We start from the raw sequence: 27,811 nt of genomic DNA, 5'->3' as shown, positions 1-27,811 counted from the left end.
AAACCGGAAAACACGGAGACCCCAACCGGGGTTTCTGGCTACGCACACTACTACAACTCTCAAGCCAAGAAGACACGATTAGCAGAAGCTACAATATCTTTTTTGAAGGCAAACCAGGAAAAAAAAAAAGAAGACCAAATCCAAACTTTGATTCTCATTATTGCTCGTCCTGGACTGCTCCTTCTTCTTCATCTTCATACTCGTAACCTTCCTCATCGTCGGCCGTGGCATCCTGGTACTGCTGATACTCAGAAACCAATGCATTTCTGACAGTAATGAATGAATGAATGGATTGTCTATGACTCAATAATAATTATATATTAAAGCATTTTCTCTGCGGCAATTTGAAAACATTTTTTTCCTCAGATCCATTTAGAAAACGTAAGTGGCCTTACTATAATATGTTTCATTTTTCCCTTTAAACCTACGAAATATTGAGATTCCACACACACACAATATATATATATATATATATATATATATATATATAATATTAAATAAAAAAATGGACTATGAACCTGAGAAAATAGCCACTCGTCTTATTATCGCTATACGAAATGGGGAGAGATCTCACGCGCTTTTGTAGCGCGTGTACGATGCGTGGACAAAACTCGGAAAAGGCTGCGAGATCTGCATCATCAGTCTCTTTTTCCTTTTAATTGAGTCGTGCGCATCAAGGGAGAATAACAGTCACGTGACACCAGCGTTAAATCACGTGACTCTAATCTCATCTAATTCTAATCATAGCCGTGGTTAAATCATTCGATAACACATACATAATTCACGAGCCATACACACACATGTATATATGAACGTATATATAATATAGATACACGATATGCATACATATATATATATATGACATGCGTATTTTTTGTGTTGGGAAATTGGATGACGCGTGTTATATATGTTGCTTAGAATGAAGAAGACGTAGGTGTGACTAGTGACGTGCAAATCACTCTACATACATGTAATATAGATTGTGAACCAAAACATTTTTTTTTGTAATAAATTAAGAAAAAGAAAAACAGTAGTGTGAAATTGGGACCCATTAGACGTGAAAATTCTTACAAAGAGCGAATAAACTTTATATGATTTTGGACTCAACGTGAAGCAACGTATCGATCTCACTGGTCATGATGTTCAACCAACCTGCCACCATGTTACATCAACAGTCCCATAACCAAATAACATATACATACAGAAAATTGTGTACGTAATACATCAAATTTCTAACCAAAATAAAAAATAAAATATTCGTGGGACATTGGTTATAATATATATATATATAAATATATATATCAATCTAACAAAATTGAAGATATAAAGCAACAGCTATCAATTCCCAGTTTGGTTCTTCTTGTGCATGAGCCAGTACCTCCTCTCCCATGCATGGATCCTGGCAAAAGTGGTATCTTTCTTCTTGATAAGAGAGTAAAACGACGCCGGATCATACGGCGGAGGCATCAGGCATGGCCCTGTCTCGGAAGGCCTCTTCACGAGCGACTCCCTCATGAACTTGCGCTCGTTTCCGTCCCTCGGGCAAGCCATAGACTCGGAGCAAACCTCGACCGCCTGCCGAGGGACCTCGGGTTTGAACCGGAGGAGTTTCGAGTATTCGGTTAACAGATGGTACATGTAATCGTACACATACTCCATCTTGAGTTGTTGCATGATGAACTCGCTCCCCTTCTTCCCCATCTCCTCTGCCTGCCAATAAACACGGTGTCATTTCATATCATATGTTTTGCAATCATGTAACATGTTCATCATCCATGTAGATAGATGCATGCCTTTCGGGCGTGGGAGTTGGCCCAGTCGACGGCGAACTTGATGGACCGACACTTGTCGTCGTCCTTGATGGGCCAGAAATGCTGAGCAGGAAGCAGACCTCGAGTGAAGAAATCGTAGTCTGTATGTGAAGGATCTCACGCATTTTCGATAACTCTCTGAATCGGCAACCGAGTTCAAGTGAGAGAAAGAGAGAGTGATGCTGCTGGAGAGAGAAACCGACGAGTCACAGAGATTTTTCGAACGGTTGCGACGAGATGAGGAAGACGAAATGGATGCTCTTATAGCGCGGAGATGACGGAGAAAGGGGTTTTCGCCGGTAGAATGATTTTCCGGTTCGAAACTGAACCGGTTCGATATCCTTAACCACTCCAATGATTTGATTAGTTGCCTCTAAACATGACTCTCGAGTTGTATGTCCAAAGTTCAAGCCATTGATCAATTGGCATAACAGTTAATTTTTTATATCATAATAATATATTACACAAATTGCCATGCAAAATAAGCGGAAAATTGAAATTATAAAGAATAAAAAATTATTTATCCGCCCAATTGAACCAAACCGGTCCAAAACCAAACAAACCAAGAAAGAGAAAACCGGTGTCGGTATGTTTCCATAGTGGGGTCTGTCAGATTTGGTGGAGATAAGAACCCTAAATATCCGAATATCCAAAACCCAAATCAATTTAACAATTAGCGAATTTAAAGTGCCAAAAAATCCAAAGGAAAACAACAATTTTAGCGGATGCACAAAAAGAAAAAAAAAATACACGCAATAATTTAACAATTTGAAGATATACATAATCTAAAAGAGTTCTGAAAAAAATGCAGAATCGGAAATAAACAATAAAAAGATAATTCAAAAAAATAAAAACCTGTAAAAAAATTAAATCCGAATTCATGAGATCTAGGGGTTGAATGGATGGGTTTTAGGAGTTCTGTGCCTAAAAAATATTATATAACATTTGGATTATTCAATTATAACTAAAAAAAATCAGATTTCACTTGCAATATAAAATTTATATTTTTAAAATAAACCATCATTCCGTTTTATAAGACTCGGCAATGCATTTCTGACAGTAATGAATGAATGAATGGATTGTCTATGACTCAATAATAATTATATATTAAAGCATTTTCTCTGCGGCAATTTGAAAACATTTTTTTCCTCAGATCCATTTAGAAAACGTAAGTGGCCTTACTATAATATGTTTCATTTTTCCCTTTAAACCTACGAAATATTGAGATTCCACACACACACAATATATATATATATATATATATATATATATATATAATATTAAATAAAAAAATGGACTATGAACCTGAGAAAATAGCCACTCGTCTTATTATCGCTATACGAAATGGGGAGAGATCTCACGCGCTTTTGTAGCGCGTGTACGATGCGTGGACAAAACTCGGAAAAGGCTGCGAGATCTGCATCATCAGTCTCTTTTTCCTTTTAATTGAGTCGTGCGCATCAAGGGAGAATAACAGTCACGTGACACCAGCGTTAAATCACGTGACTCTAATCTCATCTAATTCTAATCATAGCCGTGGTTAAATCATTCGATAACACATACATAATTCACGAGCCATACACACACATGTATATATGAACGTATATATAATATAGATACACGATATGCATACATATATATATATATGACATGCGTATTTTTTGTGTTGGGAAATTGGATGACGCGTGTTATATATGTTGCTTAGAATGAAGAAGACGTAGGTGTGACTAGTGACGTGCAAATCACTCTACATACATGTAATATAGATTGTGAACCAAAACATTTTTTTTTGTAATAAATTAAGAAAAAGAAAAACAGTAGTGTGAAATTGGGACCCATTAGACGTGAAAATTCTTACAAAGAGCGAATAAACTTTATATGATTTTGGACTCAACGTGAAGCAACGTATCGATCTCACTGGTCATGATGTTCAACCAACCTGCCACCATGTTACATCAACAGTCCCATAACCAAATAACATATACATACAGAAAATTGTGTACGTAATACATCAAATTTCTAACCAAAATAAAAAATAAAATATTCGTGGGACATTGGTTATAATATATATATATATAAATATATATATCAATCTAACAAAATTGAAGATATAAAGCAACAGCTATCAATTCCCAGTTTGGTTCTTCTTGTGCATGAGCCAGTACCTCCTCTCCCATGCATGGATCCTGGCAAAAGTGGTATCTTTCTTCTTGATAAGAGAGTAAAACGACGCCGGATCATACGGCGGAGGCATCAGGCATGGCCCTGTCTCGGAAGGCCTCTTCACGAGCGACTCCCTCATGAACTTGCGCTCGTTTCCGTCCCTCGGGCAAGCCATAGACTCGGAGCAACCCTCGCCCGCCTGCCGAGGGACCTCGGGTTTGAACCGGAGGAGTTTCGAGTATTCGGTTAACAGATGGTACATGTAATCGTACACATACTCCATCTTGAGTTGTTGCATGATGAACTCGCTCCCCTTCTTCCCCATCTCCTCTGCCTGCCAATAAACACGGTGTCATTTCATATCATATGTTTTGCAATCATGTAACATGTTCATCATCCATGTAGATAGATGCATGCCTTTCGGGCGTGGGAGTTGGCCCAGTCGACGGCGAACTTGATGGACCGACACTTGTCGTCGTCCTTGATGGGCCAGAAATGCTGAGCAGGAAGCAGACCTCGAGTGAAGAAATCGTAGTAACGGGGTTTCACCAGCAATGTGACCGAGTCACAAGCCAATATATACTTCTCGCTAACCGACCAGGCCGAGCCCTCTATGTATATCTTGTACCTGCACATGACATTAAGATTGTAACAAAACATAAGCATTGTTCATAACTTGAAACTACGTATATATTATTACCTATGAACACATTGGCTGGCCAAATCTGATTGCTTGTAGCCTTCCTTCGACTCCCGCGCCCAGTCCTACATTATACATTACGAGATTACGCGTAAGGGACTTCATCCTTATTTCGAGAGAAATTTATCTTCGATATTTCAATATGGTATCAGAGCGGAACTGAGATCAAATTTATTCGTAACCGGTGACATATTCTAATAATAATTCCATAATAGATAACTCTAACTCTCTATAGAGATTACCTGGGAGTACAAATAACTCTAACTCTCTATAGAGATTACCTGGGAGTACAAACGAGCGTTCCAATCATGCTCTTCGGAGACGTTGCATTTCATAAGATCTTGGCGCGTCTCTGCAACGGTTGGATTGCCTTTCCAGTACGCGTAAGGTTCCCTTTCTAACCATTTCGTCTTCCGGTTTGCGTCTCCCAGTTCCCTCAACACTCCCTCCCATGGCTTTATGTTAACCTCCGCCCTGCAAATATCACGCTTCAACATTTATATTCTCCTCCCTTTTAGACGAATATGCATACACCACATCTGCGTATACACTATATGATTCTACGAACAATCATACTTGCTATCAATATCGGTATGCCATCAAGTTACAATACACCTTTCTGCAATAAACATGGTCCAAATTCTTCATCTAAAGCCACAAATGTTGTGAAAGAAACAGAGTCCGAACATTCATAATTTCATACAATTATCAAGGGTTCTATTGACGCTTTCATAACTATAAGTCCCAATTGACAAAATCGAAAACTTACGGGCACTAGAGCAAAAAACAAAAACTTACCATCCCCAGAAGGACCAGTCGGGGAACACGATATCCAGCGTCTCGTCGTTTCCGCAGTAACGGAACAGAGGCGGCGGTTCGGCTCCGGCGAATTCCGCCGCCTTGATGACAGGCCAGTCAACGCAGTCAAACATGAGTTCGAGATCCGGAATCTTCCCGGGGTATCTCCGGACAAGCTGGAGGAATCCCCAGATCGTGAACACATCTCTCGTCTGAAAAGCCTCGTTGAACTTCTCCACGTAAACCCTCCCGCCGACTATGACCAGCCGGAAGTTCGCCGTCTTTTTGGCGCGCTCCACCGCGTCCCTAGTGATTCCAGTCCTTGCCCATGGTCGGAGATCCTCGTGGATCCACCGGAAGTACTCCGGACAGGCGGCGGAAGGAGAATCTCCGGCGAGAGTTGCCGTCGGGTAGTTGTCCCTCGGGCAGGTTGAGTTGTCGGAGAGTGAAGTGCAGGTGAGTGGGAACTCCGGTGGCTTTTCCGTAATTACGGTGTTCTCGCGGGGGTCTTTTCGGGATGACGCGTCAGCAGGAGCCGCCGTCGCTTTCGTCGTTGATACGGCTTCTCTTTCTACAAGAACCTGTTGTTAGAAAACGGCGTCGTTCGGTTTAGCGGTGGACAGCTAAAAATTGACTAAGGGTTAGAAAAGTCATGGAATGGGTCCCACAACAGCCACGTGTCGGCTCTACAACATTTGTCTGATAAAAAAGGTACGGCGTACCGACAAATCCGCCACACGTTAGGCAACCACAAGAATCTACATGCAATAGGAAGATCCCACGTGGCAATAAGAAAATTCAAACTCACAAGTACGAAGGGGTGAAAAAAGCCAAAACGCTAAGTGGAGCGTCGTTTTTGTCAACACAGGAATCTAATACAAAAATTAGTTCCCTTTTTTTTCACCATTGCAGAGAATCTATATAGCAAGCTTGAATCTGATTAAGGTTTTAGTTTCTAATTGTGGAAAACTGAATTCACATAAAGAATATGAAATGAAAAAACTGGTAGAGGAGAAAGGGCGGAAGCATACGGAGGGGTCGAGGAGGAGGCGAGAGGAGAAGAAGGCGCCGAGGAGGAGGAGGATGAGGAAGGAGAAGATGGCGTATGACTTGTTAGGAGATCCTCCTGTCTTGACCAGCGGTGCCAATATCGTTTCCTGCAAATTACGACCCTGCCCTCCTCCCCCATTGTTGCCCGCGCTCCTGCTCGCTTGCATTCCCAAACGCCCAATCGCAATCAAGAACCGACAACACTCCCACAAGAACCAAGAATCAAGAAGACAGAGTACGAAGAATCAAGAACCAGGAAGAAAGAAGGATCAAGAATCTCGCAGAAATATGTTTCAGCAAATATAAACGATTATGGGGGGGAGAGAGAGAGAGAGAGAGAGAGAGAGAGAGAGAGAGAGGTTGGGGGAGGGGAGGGGAGGGGAAGAGATCTTGTGAGAGGAGAGGTGGAAACTAAAGAGAGAGGGGTGCACGTTGTCGAGTGATCAGACCTCTCTACAATTAAAAAATTTTAGCTCCGTAAATACATTTATTTATTTTTTCGAAATATCCTAAATCATGAAAAAACTCGTAACTAGGATTATTACCCATCATTTCTTCCTTGATTTTTCTATTTTACATGTCCGGTCCATGATATCATTTACAAAAATAACCTTCAGAAAATATTCAAAGAGGGCGTCGATTACTAAGCACGTTCATTTGAGGATATTTTTTTTTTCATTTCAAGTTCTTCAGTTAATTTCAATTTATTTCTAGCTAATTCCCATTACAAAAGGGTAAGGAAAACCACCGTTTCTTTGATGAGACCATGACTATATGACGCAATCTCAACAGATTCCACGTGACGTTTTTGTTTTATATACCAACTTCTTCGCGATATTATACATATATATATATATATATATATATATATATAAATGCTTGTTACACATTTCAAAATGACTATGGCTCTCGACTTTGATTACTCGGTGGTATTTTGATTGCCGTCAAAAAGCTAGTGGGGGGGATATACAGAGTCTAAAAACTTCGATTAGTTTCGGTTAAGGATTCAATTACCAATAAATAAAACATCTTATTACAACTTTTCATATTGTCCCTCCATTTTTAATGGAGTAGAAGATCATAACATGGATTATGATGGAATATATACGTAGAGCTTTGTAATAATATCTCTCCAAATCTATAAACCGCCAATCAATAATTAATAACATATATTATGACATTTTATTTTGAACAAAATCGAAACACATTGTAGTTACCAAGGCACGTTATGGACATTGGACACATGGGCTTGTGGCATTGGACCCACTTATGTGACCTCATGTCGGCAAAACTCTTATATTATATAGATGTTGTATAACGACATGATGTAATTAGAGGCACATTAAAAAAAATACATTAATATTTTATTCGCCAACCACATAGATTAATTAGTTATATTGGTACTTTAAATATGTTATTGTTGAAGTAGTTAATAATATATACTTGGAGAATATAAAATAGTTTCTGTGGCGCATGATGTAATCTTCGATCCAATTATAATTATTAATTACCCATCATTATAAGACGTTGAAGATTAAAGCGTGCGTTTTGATAAAGACTCTGTTCGATCTCAAAGGTTCCCGCTTTAATTTGGTTTTTACATTTACGTCTTACGAAATCTATTTTTTCACAACTTTCAAAACCAAGTTCTCTAGCACTAACCATTACCCGGTTATCTCCGGTACAAAACAAAAGTGGAAGTTTGAGATGGAAAATCAGAAGATAACCGCTCGAGGATTTCGGTCAAAGGAGACGAAAGTGTATGTAGAGTTTTCTCTAAAGAAAAGCAAACCGGATCGAATTTATACAAAATTGACAAATATTCGAATTCTTATAATTTCATTTCAGATTAAAATAAATAACCTCTTCGAAGAGGACAACAACAGGAAACACAAGTCAGGGTTCTAAACATAACACTTCTTCAACTCAACACTCTCGATCGGAATCTTGTCCGCCGGGAAATCACAGTCCATCGGAGACCCTTTTTCCGGCAGCAAACTGCACACCGGCGGCTCGACCCTGTTGCTGACTCCGGCCACGTCCGTACAGTTCCACTGCAGGTCCTTGGCTTTAGGCGCCAACGTCATCTTCACGTTCGATATACATATCCCCGTGAACGGATCCTTCTCGATCCCGTCGAGCCTCGCCGCCATCGTTACGTTCTCGGCCGTCATGTCCCGGTAATTGATGTTCGTCACGACGGGCAATGCTTTGGGGTCGAATTTGTCGTCCGGGTGCTGATTATACGCGCCGCTCATCCAGAAGACGTATTTCATCGTCTTCATGGTGATCTTGCGCGCGAATATGTCCTTCACATAGCCTCCGCGTCCGACCGCGGTCTTGATCCGGATGGCGGATTGCGTATTGATCATCGTCGAGTCCTCGATCCGGACGTCTTTGATTCCTCCGGACATCTCGCTCCCTAGTGCGACCCCCGCGCTGTCGGGTGAGATGCACGTGAGCCTTCGGATCGAGAGTTGCTGTGTCGGGATACCGACTTGGATGCCGTATTGGTCCCAGCCGCTCTTCACGGCGATGCAGTCGTCGCCCGATACAACATAGCAATCTTCGATCAGAGTGTTTTTGCAAGAATCTGATGTAAAATCCGAACGAAACGTAAGATTTAGTCGATAATAATAGTCGATAATAACATTATAGATGAAAACATATTAGATATACGAAAAAAATAAGAGTATACGGAATCATATATAAAGATTTCGGATATCATAATTCGATACTCGTACTCAATATTCCAATATCTATAAACACGTACCGGGGTCAATTCCGTCGGTGTTAGGAGAATCGATCGGAGCGAGAATGGTGAGGCCTTTGACGATAACGTTGTTGCAGTACACGGGATGAACGTTCCATGACGGAGAATCGATCAACGTAATGTCCGAAATCTGAACGTTGTCGGAGAATAAGATCTCGATCAAGTACGGTCTAGTGATCGATTTGTATTCTCCGTTACGAAACTTGACCCACCACGACTTGCCCTGCCCATCGATCGTTCCGTTGTTACCTGGTCAACGAGCCGACGAAGATCTTCCGTTAATCCGGTTTGTTTAGGTATAACCAATCCGGTATTGTAACCTAAACCGGCTGGTTAGGATAAAAACTGTAACCGGGGAATTTATGTGGTATGGTTTAGAGTGTACCGGTGATAACCACGTCGGTTAGATTTGTGCCGTAGATTAAACTGCTGAATCTTGGTCCGGGTGCGTCTCTTCCTCTTCCGTACGACGGCAAAGGTGCAACCACTGGCCACTCGGATTCATCCTGTTTTGTCCGAATTCAACCAAATATCATAAACCGGTTTGTTTTCTTATTCGTGTTATTTATCTTTAAATTAACAATATAATTAATTAATTTTTTTCAATATGACCCAAAAACATTTAATACATTATGGACATTTCAATCTCATGATATATTGCTTCAATGCCAAACAAAGTCCTTTGGTCTAAGCCGGTTTAAATGCCGGTTATATTCACTTTACCATTTTCTCTAAGATCTTCACCATACCACTATATAGATTCAATGAAATATAATGGATTATTAGATTTCATTATGGTCGTAGTAATTATATACATATATTCGTATATATATACCTGAGAAGCGAGAATCGTAGCACCTTTTTGGATGAACAAAGTGAAATGACTCGTGAGATTGAAACTTCCGGTGAGCCATTTTCCCGGCGGGATGACGAGTTGGGCTCCGCCGTCGGCCGCAGACTGGCCGAGTTTGGTTATAGCCTCTCTGAACGCCTTTGTGTTCGAAGTTTTCCCATCTCCGACCGCCCCAAAGTCCGTAATCACGGCCGTATGTTTCCGGCAGTTCAACGCTGAATATTCTATCCCCGCCGCCGCGCTCGGCTGGCGGGATTCCGTCGCCGGAAAACCACTTACAGCCAAAACCACCACTAGTGCACCAAATAGTTTTGGCCTAATCATCTGTAAACACGTCCGAGAAATATGTAGTTAGTTATGTGTCATGGCGAATTTTTTTTAAGGAAAAATACGTGAAAGATGGTTCAAACAATTTTTTTCCCCTAAATCAAAAAACGACAAAACTATATCCATGCATAATTTTGATAAATTCTATCAAAATCCATAACTTTTTTTAATCCATTGAAATTGAAACTAGAAAAATATTTGTTGTTCTGATTAAAAAAAATGAAAAAAGAAAGTGTAATATTTTGTTTTCGATTACCTTCAAATTTCTGGATCTGAGAGAGGACTCCATTAGCCAGAAGGAAGTCTATTTTCTGCTATGCTTTGGATTGCAATTTCCCACGAGCGAGTAATTTATAGATAAAAAAATACTAAATGATTAATTCACATGGATGAAAAATAAAGACTATCAAATTTTATCTTCCTAAAAAAGGTCTATTCCATTAATATTCAATCCTATAAAATAAAATAAGTTGCCAAAAAATTATAGCTAAAAGGGTTATGTTATATGTATACTTGTTCATTTTTTTACCAATTTTTTTTAATTCATTTCTTGAAACCATGTAAACTCAGGATTTTGAATATAAAGAATTTAAAATTTTCCTATTTATAAAAGAAATGATTCAAAGTATTAAGAAATATTCATGGTGATTGACCCGATCTTTGATGATCAATATTAGATTTGGCTTTATAGGATAATAATCATTGATTAGGGTAACTAATTAAAATAAAAACAAGAACCGTTTGTCCCTATACCATAATTTATTATTTTTTCGCGTGAATATACTTACAAACAGAAATTACCACCATTTTTTCAACGATTAAAACATCATAGGATCTGTCTATTTTGTTTAAGTAGCCGATGCAATGCAGCACCAATGGAAATTTTCATGCTATCAAATCCAGCCTTTGAGCCATTAATGGGTTTAGATCTTATCATATAATATATTTCACAAAAAAAATATCTATACACTCTTAAGTATATAATCTTAAAATAAATGTCTCAATCCTTTTTTAATTAATGATATCCATGCATATAACATCCCCAAATCTTGCCAAGATATTCAATAATTTAAAGTAATATAGATAAATAAAGTAAACTATCTCAAACCTTTGTAAGAAGACATAATAAAATTAATTCGAAAATCCAAATACAAAAGTTTTAAAACCAATAGAACAATAAGATCTAATAGAATCCAAAAAAAAACAATAAATCTTAAAAATCCTAAACGATATCTAATTTTACAATTATAATTGTATACTGATGATGGGACAAACTACGAGAAAATGGATGTATACTATTTAAAAGATGCCGAATGTTCAATTGTAAATTAAAAATTTGTACCACAGAAAATCATGAAATTTATACATTATGAATTAATTATAACCATGCCGGGAATCGGCCAAAAGGGAAAAAAGATAAAGCAGTGCAACATTTATATATTAAAATCATATTAAATTTTCATTGTCATGTAGGTCAACGTGTACGTTATATGCAAGCAGACCAAATATTTGCATGTATTGTCCCTCAGCTATTTTTTTTCCGTTTGTAATAAATATTACAGATGAAATAAAATAAAAAAATTTATCAATTTCAGAAATGGAACATATTTGGGCTGAAGTAAAAATATGTTGAGTGACTTTATGTTATCGCCAAACCGCGATTTCGTCGGTAATAAGGAAAATGAACAAAGACTAATCTGATTATCAAATATAAATTCATTAAGCATAGAGATTTTCTTCTGTGCAGTTGAATTTTAGAAAAGTAAATATTTTTAAATAAAATTTTAATTTTTGTACTATTTTCGCCAATTTTCCCGTGCAAGTGTATAGACATGCAGCTCGCCACATCCTTAAAACTACATATTGTCGGTTGCCCCACACGTGGTCATATAATAATAAAAACACTATCAGTCTATCACCCTGTGGTAACTCGGTCCAAAAATAATCGAACCCACAACTCTTAAACCAGACTCTCAAAGACCCGAGATAGAACGAAAGTTAATATGATACTTTTTAAATAGGGGTGGGTATTTCGGTATTCGGTTTGATTTGATTTTTTTATTTGATAAAAATATATATCAATGAGTTATTATATCATATATTCGATTTAGTTTAGTTTCGGTTTGGTAAATTTCAGGTTTATTAAAAAATTAGATCTTTAAAAAAATTAGTTTTTTGGATTTTTTTTAAAAATTTGTTTCGATTCGGTTTCAAAAAATTCGGTTTTCTATATAAAAAAAAATATCGTTCATTAAAAAAATCGATGTTGAAGAACCATATCGAAATATTCACCCTATTTTCAAGTATTTTCATTTACACGTACGTAATTGAATAAAATCGTCTTCCTCCAAAGTATATTAACTAAGACCAAATAACCCCAAACTTTAGAATACCCACCACGCTCACCCCTAATTTATAATTGATATATTTATATATGTATATGAATTAATATTCCAGTCAATGTGTAAAAAACAATATCTCACAAATTAGAAGATCATTAATATCCGGATTCTCTATTTAATTTTGATTTAGGTTATGCCATAAACAATGAGTCACAACCTTAATATTGTAAATGCGTATATCTGTCCAAGAATCATTGTTTTTAAATGGGATTTATTTTTAAAATTTAAGTTTAATTTCTGCTGTCGACAGATAAGCATGGCTTATATGCAATAAGCGTAGAGCATAAACAATTTTGAGAAATAACATTAATGGAAATAAAGGGTTACTTGTTTTGTAAAATATTACGTAACGTGCCAATCACTTCAATATCTTCTGAAATATGATAAATGAACATACCAAATAATGAATATTAATTATTATTTTTAACTCCTAATCTTAATTAGTTTGCCTTGTTACTTTCCTTGATAAAAAGACCTCACCATTTATTTTATTTATTTATCCTAAACTCGTTGCAATTCGAAATCGCCGTCTTAAAATATTTTGACCAAGTGATTCATATTCGATACGATTCAGTTTTATCCGGTTTGTTCAGATATTTTTGGGTCGCACGTTCTTCGTTTACTTCTACAACTTTGCTAAACCGGTTTGGTTTAGCGAAAGTATCGGTCCCGATTTCCTAACCTTTCGGTATAAGCTCCGGTTTGATATGTGAACGTATAGTGTGTCGAACACCGAACAGACCAGCCGGTTCAATAATCCACAGTTTGAATTCTAAGAGTTGTGGATTTTCATTTTAATCCTAAACTTTAAGAAAAGTGTTAATTGGAACACCAACTCTCATTACGTACGGAATTTCCAAAATTAAAATCCAGTAATTTCATCAATTAATCTCTATCATAAATATTTAGTACTGTTTGTTCAAAGTGAAATTTATTTATTTTTTTAAATATTTTTTGTGTGACCTATCTGTTAGAGGTTTGGTATGCAGTTTACATCTACAAAAAGCTGAAAACAGTCCAAAAAATATCACGAATGAAAAGAATAAAACAACAGCCCAGAAAAAAGGGTTCGATTTCATAAATTATCAAAAGTAGAAGGACTTTTGTGAAAATATTTGGAAACCATAATTATCGCAGATGAAACCGATTATTAAATTGAATATCATAATCAAGAAGAAGATTAGAAAAATAAAAAATAGAAAAGGAAAAAGAGCGGAAGTCATTTTCTGCCAACAAGGAACAGAACATCACTACCAAACGATCCAGCTCAGGTTCCGTATCCACAGTTTACTCTCTCTCTCTCTCTCTCTCTCTCTCTCTCTCTCTCTCTCTCTCTCTTCTCTTAAATAATCGAATATCTGAATCATTCTTCCACCACTTCTCGCAAACCTTTCCTCGGCAATCAGCGTTTCGACATGGCCGAAGAAGAGCAGAAGAAGGTGACGGAGACTGGGGCCGGGTCGGATCCTGCGCCGGTACCGAAATCCGAACAGGAGAAGCCGGCGACTGTTGCTGCGGAGGAGAAACCTGTAGCTCCGCCGCCTCCTCCTCCTCCGGCGCCGGAGGCTAAGCCCGACGACTCCAAAACTATTGTTCCTGTCAAAAGTAGTAACTATTTTTTCTCTCATTAAGAAAAATAAGTTTTTATTTTTATTCTTAAATAATTTCGATAGTATTATTTTTATTAAGTGATTTGCAGAGGTTTAAAGGTTAGAATTCATGTTATAATTTTTATAATTATGATAAATTTCTATCATTTTTTATTAATCTAATTTTAATTTTATAACTGGTTAATTCATTTTTTGTTTGTCAATACAGAACATAGAAAAATCAATTTTTTTTGCTTATTGTTTAATTTTATCTTTTTTTTTTGGCAGACTAGTAATTTTTATGAAATTTGTGTGTTGCAGAACATGACGAGGAGAAGAAAGGAGGCTCTGTTGAGCGAGGTATCACATCATTTAACTTCATTGTTAATATTATAGCTAGAGAAATAAACCGAATTAAGAAACCCGCGGTAACTCGGATTACCGAAAATTTACGATATATTTTTAATTTAAATAATCTTACAAAAGGATGGAATCAATCAATTTTAAAGTTTCTAGTTATAATCCAAATTTAAAGTTTTATGGTTTACGTGTAATGATTTTTTTTTTTTTTTTGGGATTGATGACGCGAAGATGCTGTCCTGGCTAGAGTTGAGACGGAGAAGAGGATGTCACTTATCAAAGCTTGGGAAGAAGCCGAAAAATGCAAAGTGGAGAACAAGTCAGTTCTCTATTTATATTTATATATTTATTTATTTTTGTGGGAAAAAAAAAGAATTATATCATAACTCCCAATTTGCACAACTTTTGATTCCCATGTTGTCGGAACTTACTAAATTAGCCATATTAGTGATATACTTTGAAAGAGCGATTACATAATTTATTATTTATATGTGGTTACTAGTCAATGGCGGGGCTAGGTTTGTTAATTTTTGTTAATCAAAGTTAATCTTGATTTGCTAATTTAATGTGATTAATGTTGGTTGAGTCCAAAATGTATGATCCATACACCCTTTTCATAACATTGTCCTTTGATTATTTAATAAATAATTCTAGAGGGGTCTCTCTTGCAAATATCATATGCAGAGCTCATAGGAACCTTTCGGCAATCGGGGCATGGGAAAACAGCAAGAAAGCATCCGTGGAAGCTGAGCTCAAGAAGATTGAGGTACCAAAACTATGTATTATTTGTCATTTTATTTATTTTTTGTTAATCATGTTGGCAGAAAAGGGTTATTCTGTGACAAAATTCGTAACCGCGGGGTCTTTCTATGAATTTTAACAAGTTTAGGGGTCAAATCTGGATTTGTTTCCAAGAAGGAGTGGATAAGATTTCTTGTATCCCATGGGAACCATCTTTTAATTAGCGCAAACCTAAAGCGTCTATATGAGAAAAATAATTCAAGGAATTTTGCCATGCTGCCCTCAACATTAAGGTTTTACATTAACAGCCTAAATCTTTTGATCTTTCTGAATTTGGCCCCACTGTTTTGGATTGGAAACGACAATAGGAGCAATTAGAGAAGAAAAAGGCAGAGTACAGGGAGAAGATGAAGAACAGAATAGCTGAGATCCACAGGGAAGCAGAAGAGAGAAGAGCGATGATCGAAGCCAGACGCGGGGAAGAGGTTCTCAAGGCCGAGGAAATTGCCGCGAAGTATCGTGCCACGGGAACGGCCCCGAAGAAGCTTTTGGGATGCTTCTAATTATCATCACTTCACCTTGGTAGGAAAAAAAGAAGAAGAAGCTTTTCGGAAACTTGCTAATGTTCAATCGTTTTTCTTTTGATTTGTTGCAGAATCGGAAAAGAAAGGTGTTTAATAATTTGTGGGCTTAGTTTGGTTTCATGTGGGTTGTGTTTGATCGTTTAGGAAATTATATGGTCATTACGAAATGTTTTGTTTTGTTTGGGGCTTCTTTTTTTTATTCGGATTTCTATAGCTTCTCTTTTCGAATCATTGGTGTGAAAAATTCCTTTTTTTTTTTGAAAGGTTGGTGTTTCATTTATTTTAAAATCGTACATAATGCTTTCCCTTCTCATACGAGCAAATATATTTGTATTTGCATGATATATGTTATAGACAACTATTAAGCGAAACAGTACTAATTTCAAGAAATTACATATATATATATATATATATATATATATATTAAAGGTAAAATGGTAAATTTGAGAAATGATAAAAAAAAATTATAAAATTTCCGCTCGCGAGTTCGTTGACTCACGAGTTGACTCATTCGCTCTCGGTTGACTAGGGATGTCAATTTGGGCCCGAGGTCTAAAGTCCGGTCCAGCCCAATCTGAAAAATAGCAGATTTCGGGGCGAAGTTTCTTAGTCCGAAAAAATCGAGCTTTTGGATCGGACTCAAATTGGGTTTTGGAGTCGAGCCGGACCGACCCGAAAGGCCGATTTTTTTTTTTTAAAAAAAAGAAAAAAAATAACATTTACAAAGGGAGATCCGCGGGCCGGCCCGATCCAGCCCGAGCTAACCTGAGCCCGGAATACATAGGGCCGAGCTTTGGACTTAATTATATAGATCCGAAAAAATCCGACCGGTTCAAACCCAAACCCAAAACTTCTAGGCCGAGTGCGGACTCGGGCCGGACCGCCTCACACCCCTACGTTTGACATCCATATTTGCGAGGAATTAAAAATAAAGGGTACTTGACTGTATCATTTATTGTGAAATCATTTTGTTCCCATATATACATATTATCATTGCACGTCTACACACTCTCTATTCTTTCGAAATTAATCCCAAACTTATTCCTTCCGAAGCTTTTGTCCTAATTCACCTCATTTCCATCACGTCACGTGTTACTGCATACGAGACTCATGAATATAAATATTGTCCGAAAACGAGTTACAAAACTCATTTGAAGTTGTCTCGTCATTCGGCCAGAACCGTGAATCTGGCACGATGTTGTCAATAGAGCCGATAGCGGCGGAGTAACTGTTGTCAAATGTTTCGTCGAGTAAACAATCTTGTAGGATGAAATCTTGAATATTAGATTCTCGGGTCGGTCCATTCGTTGCGAAGTCGGGCGAGAACCATTCCGCAAACATAAGTCTCGGCAGATAGGTCGTCGATATTTGGTGCGGACTAACGATATTATGTTCTCTAGGGTCGCTCGGTGACGATCCTCCAACGGTATTTTGCGGCGAAGTTTGAGTCGTCATTAGGGTTTCGAGTGAGTTTGAGGGCGAATACGTCGGTTGATACATAGAGTTTGGAGTGCTCGTGGTTTTCACCGCAGTGATTATTCTCTTCTTCAAGTAAGAATGCCAATAATTTTTTATCTCATTGTCCGTTCGTCCCGGTAAATATTTCGATATTTGAGACCACCTGGTAGAAAGGAAAAAAAAAAAAACAAATAACAAAATTTTCCATTAGTTTAGTTATTTTTCAAAGAATAATCTCCCTCTAAAAAATATGAGGTTTAAAGTTATCGGTTTATAATTGAATTTCATTCACGACAAAATCGTGATATATCCAAAAAAGAGTAATCTTCCTTTTAAAATAAAGAATTTTGTAAAAGTTATATATGGTTATATATATTAACGCGAATAAGTTCATTTTATATGAATATGTATCATGTATTATGTGAATACCATGAATACCATTTATATAATATTCATACAATTTACACAATATATTAATATGAATATGTGTTATGTGAATAAGTTCTATAATTAAATTAATGGTTACAATAGTGAGTAAACTTAATTACCTGTTGCCCAACTTGTTATGGAGAGAGAGAACAATATCTTCTTCTTCTTTTGTGAGTAATCCTTTCTTTAATCCAGGCCTTAAGTAATTAACCCATCTTAATCTGCAGCTCTTCCCGGTCCTCTGTAACCCTTTTGTGATTAAAAAACGAAATTAAATAAATATATTTGTGGCAAGATTTCATAACATATATACACTAGTTGATCAATAAAAACTTGGACGCAAACGTCACGGCATCATGTTTTGGTCAATACATTGACATTTAAATTTATGGGGCAAATACGTAAAATTAGAAAATATTTCTCAATTCTGGCTAATTAATCACTAACGAGAGAGAGAACCGTTGGGAGGGTATATTTGTCTTTTGTGAACTCCCTGCAAGGGTATAACTATCAATTAGAGGTGAACACGTCAGAGTGACGGTGACCTCCGTTTTTTTTCAATTTCTATTACGTTGTTTTCAGACCATAAGTTTGGGTCAAAAGATGAACATTTAAAATATTAAGGGGCAAATACATAATTACTAGAAAATCATGTGGGGAATGAATTGATTTTTTTTATTTATAATTTTTTAAAAAGAAGAAAGCATATAATAATCCGTTTTTTAAAGCTTTGATTATTTAGTTCTGGCTTAAATAAAATTATCTAAAAGAAGGTGATGATCAACGTTGAAAGAAGCATAAGCATAAACCATCTACATTACGGTTTAGTTCAATCTTTAACTCATTATGTCCATATATATATGCATATTGAGAGAGAAGATATATACCCATCTCTCCAAAATTCATAATATAATAATGTTTTGATATTTTAAAATTTTGAAATAAACGAATTGTAACTCGAGAAACCCTAAATTTCTATATAGAAAGAAATGAATCACTTAAAAAATAAAAGCAGAAGTATTTACCGGCTTTGACAGAAACAGTGCTCCAGCATCCATGGCCATGTTTGAAGACATAATTCCTCAACTTTTCATCTTCTTCCGGTGACCATAATCCCCTCTTCTGCTTCTCATTCGATTTTAGTTTTTTATCATAATTTTTGGATTTATAGACCATTTCTTTTAACTAGCATAAACTTCAAAATTATGTATGTGATGATGAAGGCGGGGGATATGAACCTTTGGCTCGAAGTAGGGTTGGAGAAAACCGGGATTTCGATTACATATATAGCCAATCGTGAAGGGTTGGTTTTATTTATTTTTTAAATTCAATAAGGAAGATAATAAAAATAATCATTTATCAAAGTCTTCTTTAAAAATATTATTTTAGGAAAGAGGGCTTGTTCAATACGATAATTATATTCCGTGGAGAATCTTCCTTTCCCAAAATTTCCATGCATACAGAAAGAAAGAAAAATATTATATGCCACAGTTATTTTCTAGTTTTTGAGATAAGATAATTAATCAATTAATTATTTCCAAGTTGCTAGGTTAATAATGTTTACTAACTTTAAAAATATAATATAAATGTACTTTTTTTTAATATAAATGTACTTTGGTTGTTACCAATTGATGTTGTTGATATAAATGCCCATATTGCAAATCTTTATCAACTATTGTTGATAATACGATAATAATTACCCAAATACAAGGAAAAAATGTATTAACCAACTATGAACTTTTTATTGTCGTATAGACCAAAATATAGACACTCAAGTCGTCTTTAAGAACTCAACAACCAACATGTAAACAATAAGAATATATATTATATATATATATATATGTGTGTGTGTGTGTAAATAATAAGAGTATGCACACATACATATATATATATATAGGGGGAAGCTCCAGTGAAATATGAAACAAAACCATAGTTTTTACCGATTAATAATGATTAATAGACAATATACATATATATATATATACATATATGAGCAATTAGGATTAAATAATTATGGGTTGACATTGACTTAGATGAGCTAATTAGGGTAAACTACTAGTTCTCGGCGAATCAAAATGGCCTAAATCATCTTTAACCATATAAAAATAAAACCGAACATTGAAAAGGATGCACTGTTCTTTTAATCATTGTTAATCGTGATTAGTGACTCCTGTCTGTCTTAAACTAACCCTCTTTCAAGAACAACACTGCTCTATTCGCCATTGACCAGACCCTCTACCTCTGATCAAAGGTTCCGCTGCAAACGCAACTGGTCTTTTTTTTTTTTGCCGCCCCTGAGGATTCCAATTACCATAACCCCTTAGCGACCGACACTTTGCTGACGTTTCTTCCATATTTTTTCCAACTAAGTTTTGTTATTTTTATTTTGCAACAATGATTTTATTATTATTATGATTTCGGTTTCACTATTATGACTTATGACATATTCCATAGAATGATGTCATGATGGATTTAGTCAAGACCATGCGTATTCTGAATTACCTACTACTTGGTTACAGTGTCATGTGCGTATCAAATAACGCATTAGTTGCAGTTTAGTCTAAAACTCACCTTTCAACAACTTGCTTTGATTAACGGATTTTGGACCTTGTTTTGTAAATTTTATGTTGAAAAAGAGAATATATATGTGTGTGTGTATATATATATATATATTAAACGATCAAGAAAATATTAAAAAAAATATGTGTAAGTAATATATATATATATAGGGGCAGACACATATTTTATTTTGAATAAAAGAATTGAACATATATAAATCATCCAAATTTATCACACTTAACCGATAGTAAAATAGTTTAAAATTTGATACTTAAAATTTGAAGAAGAAAATGTAAGAAATAAATTATTATGTGGTCCATGTAATTTGAGTTTTTAGATTTTAATATTAAATTGGTTTTTTGATTGATAAGAACTCATTAGAGAATTAAAGTTCAGTAATATTATTGGAAGTCTTCTCTCTCCTCACCGTAATAGAATTAGGATTTCCAATAGAAATATTATAGTTCATTATCTCTATCAATTGAGAAAAACTTACAGTATGGTAGAAACTAGAAAGAAGAGAAAACTCCAGAAACTTTTTGATTCTTAAAGTTATTTCGCTACAACACATGGATTTGGGTATATTTTTCTGATCTATATTTTACTGATTATTTTGTGTGAATTATACAAAGCCAGATCCGGTTTATCGTTTGGGTTTTCATAAAAGCAAATTTCTGAAAAACTGAAATTATCTTACAATGGTATCAGAGTTTGGTTCTGGACTTCAAAATAATTCACAGGTAGACATTGTGTTTCAATTGTGTGTATATATATATCCATCTTTTTAACTAGGTTGATTCTTACATTATTTTTTTTTGCTATTTAAATGAAAAGATGAAATAAATGTAATTAATTATTATTCAATGGATTATAGATATCTGGAACATCTGGAACAAAGTTGTTAAAAATGAAAACAAAAGAGGATTAAATACAATTTTTCTAAAGAAATTACTTGTATCATATATAGAGATAACCCCACACGTATTATATTTTTTGTCGCTCGCATATACTATATTTATATCTTTTTAAGATACACACATTATTTTAAAGAGAAAAAAAATACGTTATTTGAGAGGAAAGTGGGCTAACTAACACGTAATTATCTTATCAATCATTTTCAAAGAAGGAGCCACCCAAGAGTTTTGAGGTTAAAAGAAAACTATTGTCGGATTGCTCACAAGTCATTTTGAAAATCCCAAAAGGGAATTGTTTAATCGGAAAATAAACAATTAAACAATTCTTTTAGATGTAATCATTATTTATGAAAATTGTTATTATTATTTTGAGTCAACACTTTCTTCCTATTTGCTGCGAGAAAATGACAAAGATCAAATTGAACCATAAAAAAACCTTATTAAAATATTGTTTATATTGATAATTATGTGATTGTCAATTTTTTGTACAAAAAAATTATTCCCTTTGTGATAATAATTTCGTATTTTTTTTTTGTGATATGCTATTTTTGTATTAGATTTGACCCCTAACTCTATCATTGATTCATTATATTCCACGTTTCGCAAAGAAATTGGAAGAGTTGGTCGGTCTCACAACAAATCTTTATGGGTTATATCTTTATATCTTATTAACCATTTTTTTATATATATTTCGAGATGACATTGTTATCCAATTGAATTTGAAGGGTTATATATTATTGAAAAATAAAATACGGAAATTAAATTAGAAAGAAAGAACAAAATATAAAAGAACGGAAACACTTTTATTACTACATCTCTTCTTCTTATTACATTACAATGAAAATAATCTATACATTTATAGAAAAAATTATTGAAAGAAACAATGAAATAAAGATACGAAAGAAACAAATAAGACAAAATATAATTATCACGATATATATTTTATTTTTAATCGATATTATGTCTTTAATTGTTATCAATCATATCAAATCTCCATATTTTGTTTCTATTTCAACATTCCCCCTCAAGATTGATTTTGAAAGAATTCAAAAATCAATCTTGAAGATACAATAAAATATGAAAAACTTCACTGTTATTAGAACAATCCATAGAAACCAAATTTCATTCATTTAGAGAGTATTAACCTCTTTCAAATCACTTCGCTTGACTTTAAAGTTCTAGCTTTAACTCTTTTTGTCATAGCATCTTACTTGATCTTAGAGTTTTTAGCTTTGACTTCTTTTTGTCATAGCACATCGTTTGAATCTGGTTTTTTTTACTCTCCCTTTGAACGATTTGGATATATGAATATCCAAAACGCAAAAGAAAGAAGAGATTAGAAAATTAGAAAAAGAGAAACATATAGTTCAGATCGCAACCAGGCTCTGATACCATATTGAAAAATAAAATGCGGAAATTAAATTAGAAAGAAAGAACAAAATATAAAAGAACGGAAACACTTTTATTGCTACATCTCTTCTTCTTATTACATTACAATGAAAATAATCCATACATTTATAGGAAAAGTTATGGAAAGAAACAAGGAAATAAAGATACGAAAGAAACAAATAAGGCAAAATATAATTATCACGATATATATTTTATTTTTAATCGATATTATGTCTTTAATTGTTATCAATCATATCAAATCTCCATATTTTGTTTCTATTTCAACATATATGTCTACGTCTTATTGACATTTTTTTTTCGAATTGTTAGAAATCACTATATACATATATATGGTCTATCATTCGTTTTTTTATAAATGTTAATATAAACAATGTAATACATATATATTTTATAAAAAATGGAATGTATAGTTGGGTGATATAACATGAACAATAGGAAATCTAAAATATAAGATACTTGAGAAACAATAATTGTATATATGTGTGCGTAAATTCATTCTATACAAAGGAATAAATAATTTTAAAACTCGATTTTAAAAATTATATCTAAAAGATTACATATATATATATATATATGTGTGTTTGTGTGTACGGGATAATAGATATAAATGATCCAATTCACGTGTTTAAATCATACAAAATAGTTACTATTATTTATATTTTTTTGTACGTTTATTATTAGTCCAAGATGTTTTCGTAGGTGTACATACAATATTACTGCAAAATGTGTTTATATATTTATATATATTACCACATGCATTTAGTTTTCACGTAGATATTAGGAAAAAACTACGTATATTTTAATTAATGACACTATAGTTTTATGTTCTCATTAAGGGTTAATCAGAGTAATACAATACAAAAGGCCAGTTTTATATGAATCTCTTAATCCCAAATTAACGCAGATGGTCAGACCAAACATCCACATAATGACATGCTTATTCTTCTGTTATTTCTTTCGGGAGCTATAAGTACCAGTCTTCATTTTGATCCAGATACAGACATATACGACTCAGCTTTAGGTTAACTTCAAACAATTACTCCTCCTTGTGGGCGTCACCGTTCGCCACGGCCTTCTCTCCCGGGTTTTCCGCAGTTTCCTCAACCGTGCTACTAGAAGTTTCAGCTTCGGCTTCTTCTCCCGTGCTTTTGGAAGGACCGTTCTCTGCTTCGGCCTTTGTTCCCGAGGGCTCAGAACCTTCTTCTGTCACTGGAATGTTATTCTTGATAGTCCCGACTTTTACGTATTTGCTCATGAACTTGTACTCCCAATCTTGCAGAGCCTCCAGCTCGAAAGGACCGAGACCTGAGATATCCCCTGTTAAGTCCTTTTCCTCGAACGACATCTTTGCTAGAGCTCGGCTCGCATCTTTGCCCGCAAACAGAGCATATGGCCCGCCTGGTCCATAGAACATTCTGCACAAGGGAATGGACCAGAACAGAGATATAAACATCAAGATTGAAAGTGATGGAAAAGTGAAGAATCTCGGTACAGTGACTCACATCAATACTCGATACTGTGCAAGAGAGTGATCAGGAAGTCGATAGGATATATATATATATATATATATATATATATATATATATATACCTATATGCATAATGCATACACTAATGTGTCAATGTTTGTGTTAACAGCTCAAACAACACTACTGCCGTTCAATCACTCTGCTCCGAACTTAACAATCTCAAAGATTCCGGCAATTGGATTGCAGAAAGAACTCTGTGCTAAAACCCAGATAGCAAAGAAGAAATTATCTGCCAACAATGTCAAAACCCTATTTACTACTTTCAAGAAACGAGGAAAGTAACGATGGAGGAGCAAAAGCAAATAAAAAAAGTCTTCAAAAAGCCTTTCAGACAAACATCCAGAGAATGCAAAGAGAAAGCAGAGGAAGAGAGAAAAAGCAAACTAAGATCAGCTTTATGAAGACATGCAAAAAAACCATGAAATCCCGAGAAAGGCTCAAACCAAATTGGATTAAACAAACGAAACACGACACGAGAAGCCCAAGATTTTCAAAAGTCATCAGAACCAGATTTCTAGACTTGGTACGTATATACACATATACAAAAACGCATACAAGAATGGACAAAACAAGATCAACAGATAGCTCATCACTGGGACGTTTGTCGACGAATGATAGAACCAGAGATGATAATGATAACATAATAATAATTGAAGATATTACCATAATCAAGTAAACGACCAAAATCCCTAAAAGCTCGGCAATTTTCAGAAAACGAATCACCGAGAGCTATATTGCGCAGCTACGATTTCCGCAGATTCAAACTATACCAACTGAAATTTCACTATTACTAATTAATCGACCAACAATACCGATACTGTTCGCGATGTTATCGGGGGACAAAACATAGTAACCTAGGGTTAGCTCCTTTGATCCAGGATTAAACTTATGATAATCAGAATTTCAAAAACCTTCTCAATGAAACGCGGATCATCATGTACCTGCTCTGCGAAACATCATAGATCTGACCCTTGATTGCCATGAGAAGGGGCTTCTTGGGATCGGAGCCGTCGTACTGCTTCAGCTCATCTTCAGTGACCTCGCCGAGCTGAACCGGAGGCGGGAGAGGATCCATCTGCGGCTGCTCTTCCATTGACCGAGGCCGGTGTTCTTCGGAAGAGACGAAGAAGCCGGAGACGACATGGTAGACGGCGACGGCAAGGGCAAGTACGGTGAAGAATCCAGCTGGAGAAAGTCCCGTGTAAGCTGTCATGGCTTCCTTCAGAGTCTCCCAAAGTTGTAGCGCCATGGATGAAGGAGCTTCACTGAGAGAGAGAGAGAGATAGAGAGAGAGAGAGAGAGAGAGAGAGAGAGAGAGAGAGGGCGCCAATCTGGTCAGTGGTCAGATTCACGTTTTTCTAAATGTTTGATTCTAAATTGATATTCATATGCATTTTATCCTTTTTTTGGTTTGTTTGTAATATGTCCAATTTAATGATTAAAGTAATGATCTCTCATATTAAATATTAACATAGAAAAAACAACAAGTAAAAATGCTCAAACACCCCATTAATTACATCTAGAAAAGCTTCTCAAGAAACCATTTTGAATTTTATGTTTTTTAATCATGTAACAGAAAGAAAATGCAAATTATTGTTGACTGTTATTGATTAAAAATTACAATTCAATATATTAGAATTTCCATATAAAAATAACAATTTTCATCTATCCGAAAAAGTAAAAAATATGTTAATTAAAGTCGATAAAATCTTGTATTTATAATGAAAAATTGTAAGATATAACGTTAACGAAATGTCATATATTACATGTAGTGATAACACGTAAAACGTGCAATGCATTTAATTTTTAATATTAAATTATAAAACCAGAAATTATGGAATACTCTTTTCCTCGATTTCATCGATACTGAAATTTCAAGAACTTTCATTGTACAGGGTCAATTATGCAATTTTGACATCCGATCATGGGTAGGTGAGAGGTCGATAACGTAAAATAAAAATGTGACTAATAAACTCTAATTTCATATAATATAATAAGAAAATATCTTACGAAAAAAGAAACGTGCCTCATAATTGGGCCAAGCATGGGCTTGAATAGTAAGCCCATCTCAAAAACTTGGGCTTATCGACTGCATAATCCAAATCCATGTCTAGTTCTGAAATTGACCCGGAATTGTTATACGTACCGCTAAATCAGTGACCGGTTTTGTTTGGTTATGCAATGGTTTGAACCGAACCGGAATCACCCAAAGAAACCTTGGAATCATAAAAGTAATCAGACCCAACGGTGTATAATTTAGCCTGTTAGTTGGTGGACAGTGTAATGACGATGATGCGTGCAATGTTTGCAGAAAGCGAGTGATAAAAGAGATTTCTCATATATATATGTACTACATACACACGACGGAGACACTCTCTCGCTCTCCTCATCTGGAATCAAAGTCGACCACCCTTTTGTAGGACTGTCTCTGTCTCTTCGGTTCTTTTAGCCCTTTTGGATTCGACAGAGTCGGCTTCGGTGTCTTTGTCGGTTCAGGTGTGTTTTCTTCGTCAGCTTGACGGGTTTTTGTTTCGTTTCGTTGGTGCTTTGGTTGTCAGTTTCGTGAATTTGGATGCTTTTTGTTTGAAAGCTTACCTTTCGATTAGGGCTCTGACGTGTTTTTTTGGGTGTATGGATTTGCTTGAGTTGAACGATTCTTCGTTCCTTCTTCGATGGGTACTTTTGTTTCAACTTCCAGAAACTAGGGCCTTCACCTACCTTTGTTCATTTCTACGTTGTCGGATTCGAAAGTTGATTGTCATTGGGAATGTTTTGTTCCTGCTTTATATGGTGGCGGCGGAGTAACAGTTCAGGCTTCGTGCTTCCGTTGCAGTGTTCATTGCACTGGTGAAACGAGAGTTGCATTTTGTGGTAGATTTCTTCTGTGAATGTTTTTGGGAGGAATAGCTTTGGTCTCTTTGGATAATCTGAATTCATGCGGATGATTATTATTCTTTAACGGTGGATGCTATTGAAGTGGGATGGGCAGGAGGTTTAGAGGACTGTTGCTTGAGTGAAAATACATGTCTCAGATGGAGAAACCCTTTTCTATAGATCGTTATTTACTGGTTGGTAGCTCAGAGGCCATTGGGGACCTTCTGAACTTCCTTAACTTAAGTTTCCGTTCATATTTTCCATTGGTTGGCAGCAAGTACTATGTTCTGTTATGGCTTTCAGAAGTTAGTTTAGTTTCCTTTTTGTCTGTTCCAAATGGGAAAGAACACTTGAGGATCATTTTCCATTTGAATGACCCGTATAGATCTTCTCGTTGCTTAATGGATTGAAGTTTCAGGGTAGCATGGCATCTTTCTGTTGAATGCGGAAAGTTCCTCTCAATTTGAGCTATTGCTTTGCTTCCTGCT

General features: G+C 35.5%; 6 protein-coding genes across 11 annotated transcripts in view; 2 read left to right on the top strand and 4 right to left on the bottom strand.

The window, feature by feature from the left end:
* Window positions 1-1,161: 1,161 nt before the first annotated feature.
* On the bottom strand, window positions 1,162-6,894 carry LOC104821544 (O-glucosyltransferase rumi homolog). Of its 4 annotated transcripts, none has more exons than XM_010552465.2 (7): window positions 6,504-6,894; window positions 5,473-6,053; window positions 4,956-5,148; window positions 4,675-4,739; window positions 4,455-4,602; window positions 1,794-1,856; window positions 1,162-1,710 (listed from the first exon to the last, which is right to left on the bottom strand). In XM_010552465.2, exons 1-7 carry the CDS (start codon window positions 6,687-6,689, stop codon window positions 1,339-1,341), a joined length of 1,608 nt encoding a protein of 535 aa, XP_010550767.1. In that variant the 5' UTR covers window positions 6,690-6,894; the 3' UTR covers window positions 1,162-1,338. The 4 variants fall into 4 exon arrangements, with proteins under 4 accessions (XP_010550767.1, XP_019058952.1, XP_010550768.1 ...); XM_019203407.1 differs by having other exon boundaries at window positions 1,794-1,891; window positions 4,490-4,602; XM_010552466.2 differs by lacking the exon at window positions 1,794-1,856 and having other exon boundaries at window positions 4,392-4,602.
* Window positions 6,895-8,334: 1,440 nt separating this feature from the next.
* On the bottom strand, window positions 8,335-10,794 carry LOC104821543 (probable polygalacturonase). The gene is made up of 5 exons (XM_010552462.1): window positions 10,732-10,794; window positions 10,131-10,472; window positions 9,681-9,801; window positions 9,296-9,544; window positions 8,335-9,115 (listed from the first exon to the last, which is right to left on the bottom strand). Exons 1-5 carry the CDS (start codon window positions 10,762-10,764, stop codon window positions 8,427-8,429), a joined length of 1,434 nt encoding a protein of 477 aa, XP_010550764.1. The 5' UTR covers window positions 10,765-10,794; the 3' UTR covers window positions 8,335-8,426.
* Window positions 10,795-14,167: 3,373 nt separating this feature from the next.
* Window positions 14,168-16,431, top strand: LOC104821542 (remorin-like). Of its 2 annotated transcripts, none has more exons than XM_010552460.2 (5): window positions 14,168-14,485; window positions 14,788-14,826; window positions 15,058-15,145; window positions 15,511-15,592; window positions 15,936-16,431. In XM_010552460.2, the coding sequence occupies exons 1-5, from the start codon at window positions 14,293-14,295 to the stop codon at window positions 16,128-16,130; spliced, it is 597 nt and encodes a 198-aa protein (XP_010550762.1). In that variant the 5' UTR covers window positions 14,168-14,292; the 3' UTR covers window positions 16,131-16,431. The 2 variants fall into 2 exon arrangements, with proteins under 2 accessions (XP_010550762.1, XP_010550763.1); XM_010552461.2 differs by having other exon boundaries at window positions 14,170-14,482; window positions 15,936-16,382.
* Window positions 16,432-17,085: 654 nt separating this feature from the next.
* Window positions 17,086-19,275, bottom strand: LOC104821541 (transcription factor LAF1). The gene is made up of 3 exons (XM_010552459.1): window positions 19,064-19,275; window positions 18,158-18,287; window positions 17,086-17,772 (listed from the first exon to the last, which is right to left on the bottom strand). The coding sequence occupies exons 1-3, from the start codon at window positions 19,212-19,214 to the stop codon at window positions 17,244-17,246; spliced, it is 810 nt and encodes a 269-aa protein (XP_010550761.1). The 5' UTR covers window positions 19,215-19,275; the 3' UTR covers window positions 17,086-17,243.
* Window positions 19,276-23,769: 4,494 nt separating this feature from the next.
* LOC104821540 (membrane steroid-binding protein 2-like) lies at window positions 23,770-25,798 on the bottom strand. The gene is made up of 2 exons (XM_010552458.2): window positions 25,391-25,798; window positions 23,770-24,336 (listed from the first exon to the last, which is right to left on the bottom strand). The coding sequence occupies exons 1-2, from the start codon at window positions 25,696-25,698 to the stop codon at window positions 23,958-23,960; spliced, it is 687 nt and encodes a 228-aa protein (XP_010550760.1). The 5' UTR covers window positions 25,699-25,798; the 3' UTR covers window positions 23,770-23,957.
* Window positions 25,799-26,732: 934 nt separating this feature from the next.
* The window catches only part of LOC104821539 (chaperone protein ClpC1, chloroplastic), a 5,341-nt gene continuing 4,262 nt past the window's right edge, over window positions 26,733-27,811 (top strand). The window contains exon 1 of one of the 2 annotated variants that reach the window (XM_010552456.2): window positions 26,733-26,945. The gene's annotated coding sequence lies outside the window, so the exon portion shown is untranslated. Of the gene's footprint in view, window positions 26,946-27,668; window positions 27,807-27,811 lie in introns of those variants that run through there. The other variant, XM_010552457.2, reaches the window with a different exon arrangement.

Source organism: Tarenaya hassleriana, unplaced genomic scaffold (genome assembly GCF_000463585.1).
Source record: "Tarenaya hassleriana unplaced genomic scaffold, ASM46358v1 Cleome33, whole genome shotgun sequence".
NCBI classification, from domain to species: Eukaryota; Viridiplantae; Streptophyta; class Magnoliopsida; order Brassicales; family Cleomaceae; genus Tarenaya; species Tarenaya hassleriana.
This window is presented reverse-complemented; position numbering and strand designations above follow the sequence as displayed.

What these genes read in the sequence shown, in the direction of transcription:
- LOC104821543 (XM_010552462.1), bottom strand. Translation starts at nt 10,764, where the DNA reads ATGGAGTCCTCTCTCAGATCCAGAAATTTGAAG. An exon ending in TCAGATCCAGAAATTTGAAG is followed by an intron (nt 10,473 to 10,731) that starts GTAATCGAAAAC and finishes ACGTGTTTACAG; the next exon opens with ATGATTAGGCCAAAACTATT. An exon ending in CTACGATTCTCGCTTCTCAG is followed by an intron (nt 9,802 to 10,130) that starts GTATATATATAC and finishes CGGACAAAACAG; the next exon opens with GATGAATCCGAGTGGCCAGT.
- LOC104821542 (XM_010552460.2), top strand. Translation starts at nt 14,293, where the DNA reads ATGGCCGAAGAAGAGCAGAAGAAGGTGACGGAGACTGGGGCCGGGTCG. An exon ending in TATTGTTCCTGTCAAAAGTA is followed by an intron (nt 14,486 to 14,787) that starts GTAACTATTTTT and finishes TGTGTGTTGCAG; the next exon opens with AACATGACGAGGAGAAGAAA. An exon ending in CTGAGCTCAAGAAGATTGAG is followed by an intron (nt 15,593 to 15,935) that starts GTACCAAAACTA and finishes AAACGACAATAG; the next exon opens with GAGCAATTAGAGAAGAAAAA.
- LOC104821541 (XM_010552459.1), bottom strand. Translation starts at nt 19,214, where the DNA reads ATGGTCTATAAATCCAAAAATTATGATAAAAAACTAAAATCGAATGAG. An exon ending in CACTGTTTCTGTCAAAGCCG is followed by an intron (nt 18,288 to 19,063) that starts GTAAATACTTCT and finishes TAATCACAAAAG; the next exon opens with GGTTACAGAGGACCGGGAAG. An exon ending in CATAACAAGTTGGGCAACAG is followed by an intron (nt 17,773 to 18,157) that starts GTAATTAAGTTT and finishes CCTTTCTACCAG; the next exon opens with GTGGTCTCAAATATCGAAAT.
- LOC104821540 (XM_010552458.2), bottom strand. Translation starts at nt 25,698, where the DNA reads ATGGCGCTACAACTTTGGGAGACTCTGAAGGAAGCCATGACAGCTTAC. An exon ending in TATGATGTTTCGCAGAGCAG is followed by an intron (nt 24,337 to 25,390) that starts GTACATGATGAT and finishes TCCCTTGTGCAG; the next exon opens with AATGTTCTATGGACCAGGCG.
- LOC104821544 (XM_010552466.2), bottom strand. Translation starts at nt 6,689, where the DNA reads ATGCAAGCGAGCAGGAGCGCGGGCAACAATGGGGGAGGAGGGCAGGGT. An exon ending in GACTGGTCCTTCTGGGGATG is followed by an intron (nt 5,149 to 5,472) that starts GTAAGTTTTTGT and finishes TGATATTTGCAG; the next exon opens with GGCGGAGGTTAACATAAAGC. An exon ending in GCCAGCCAATGTGTTCATAG is followed by an intron (nt 4,603 to 4,674) that starts GTAATAATATAT and finishes TGTCATGTGCAG; the next exon opens with GTACAAGATATACATAGAGG.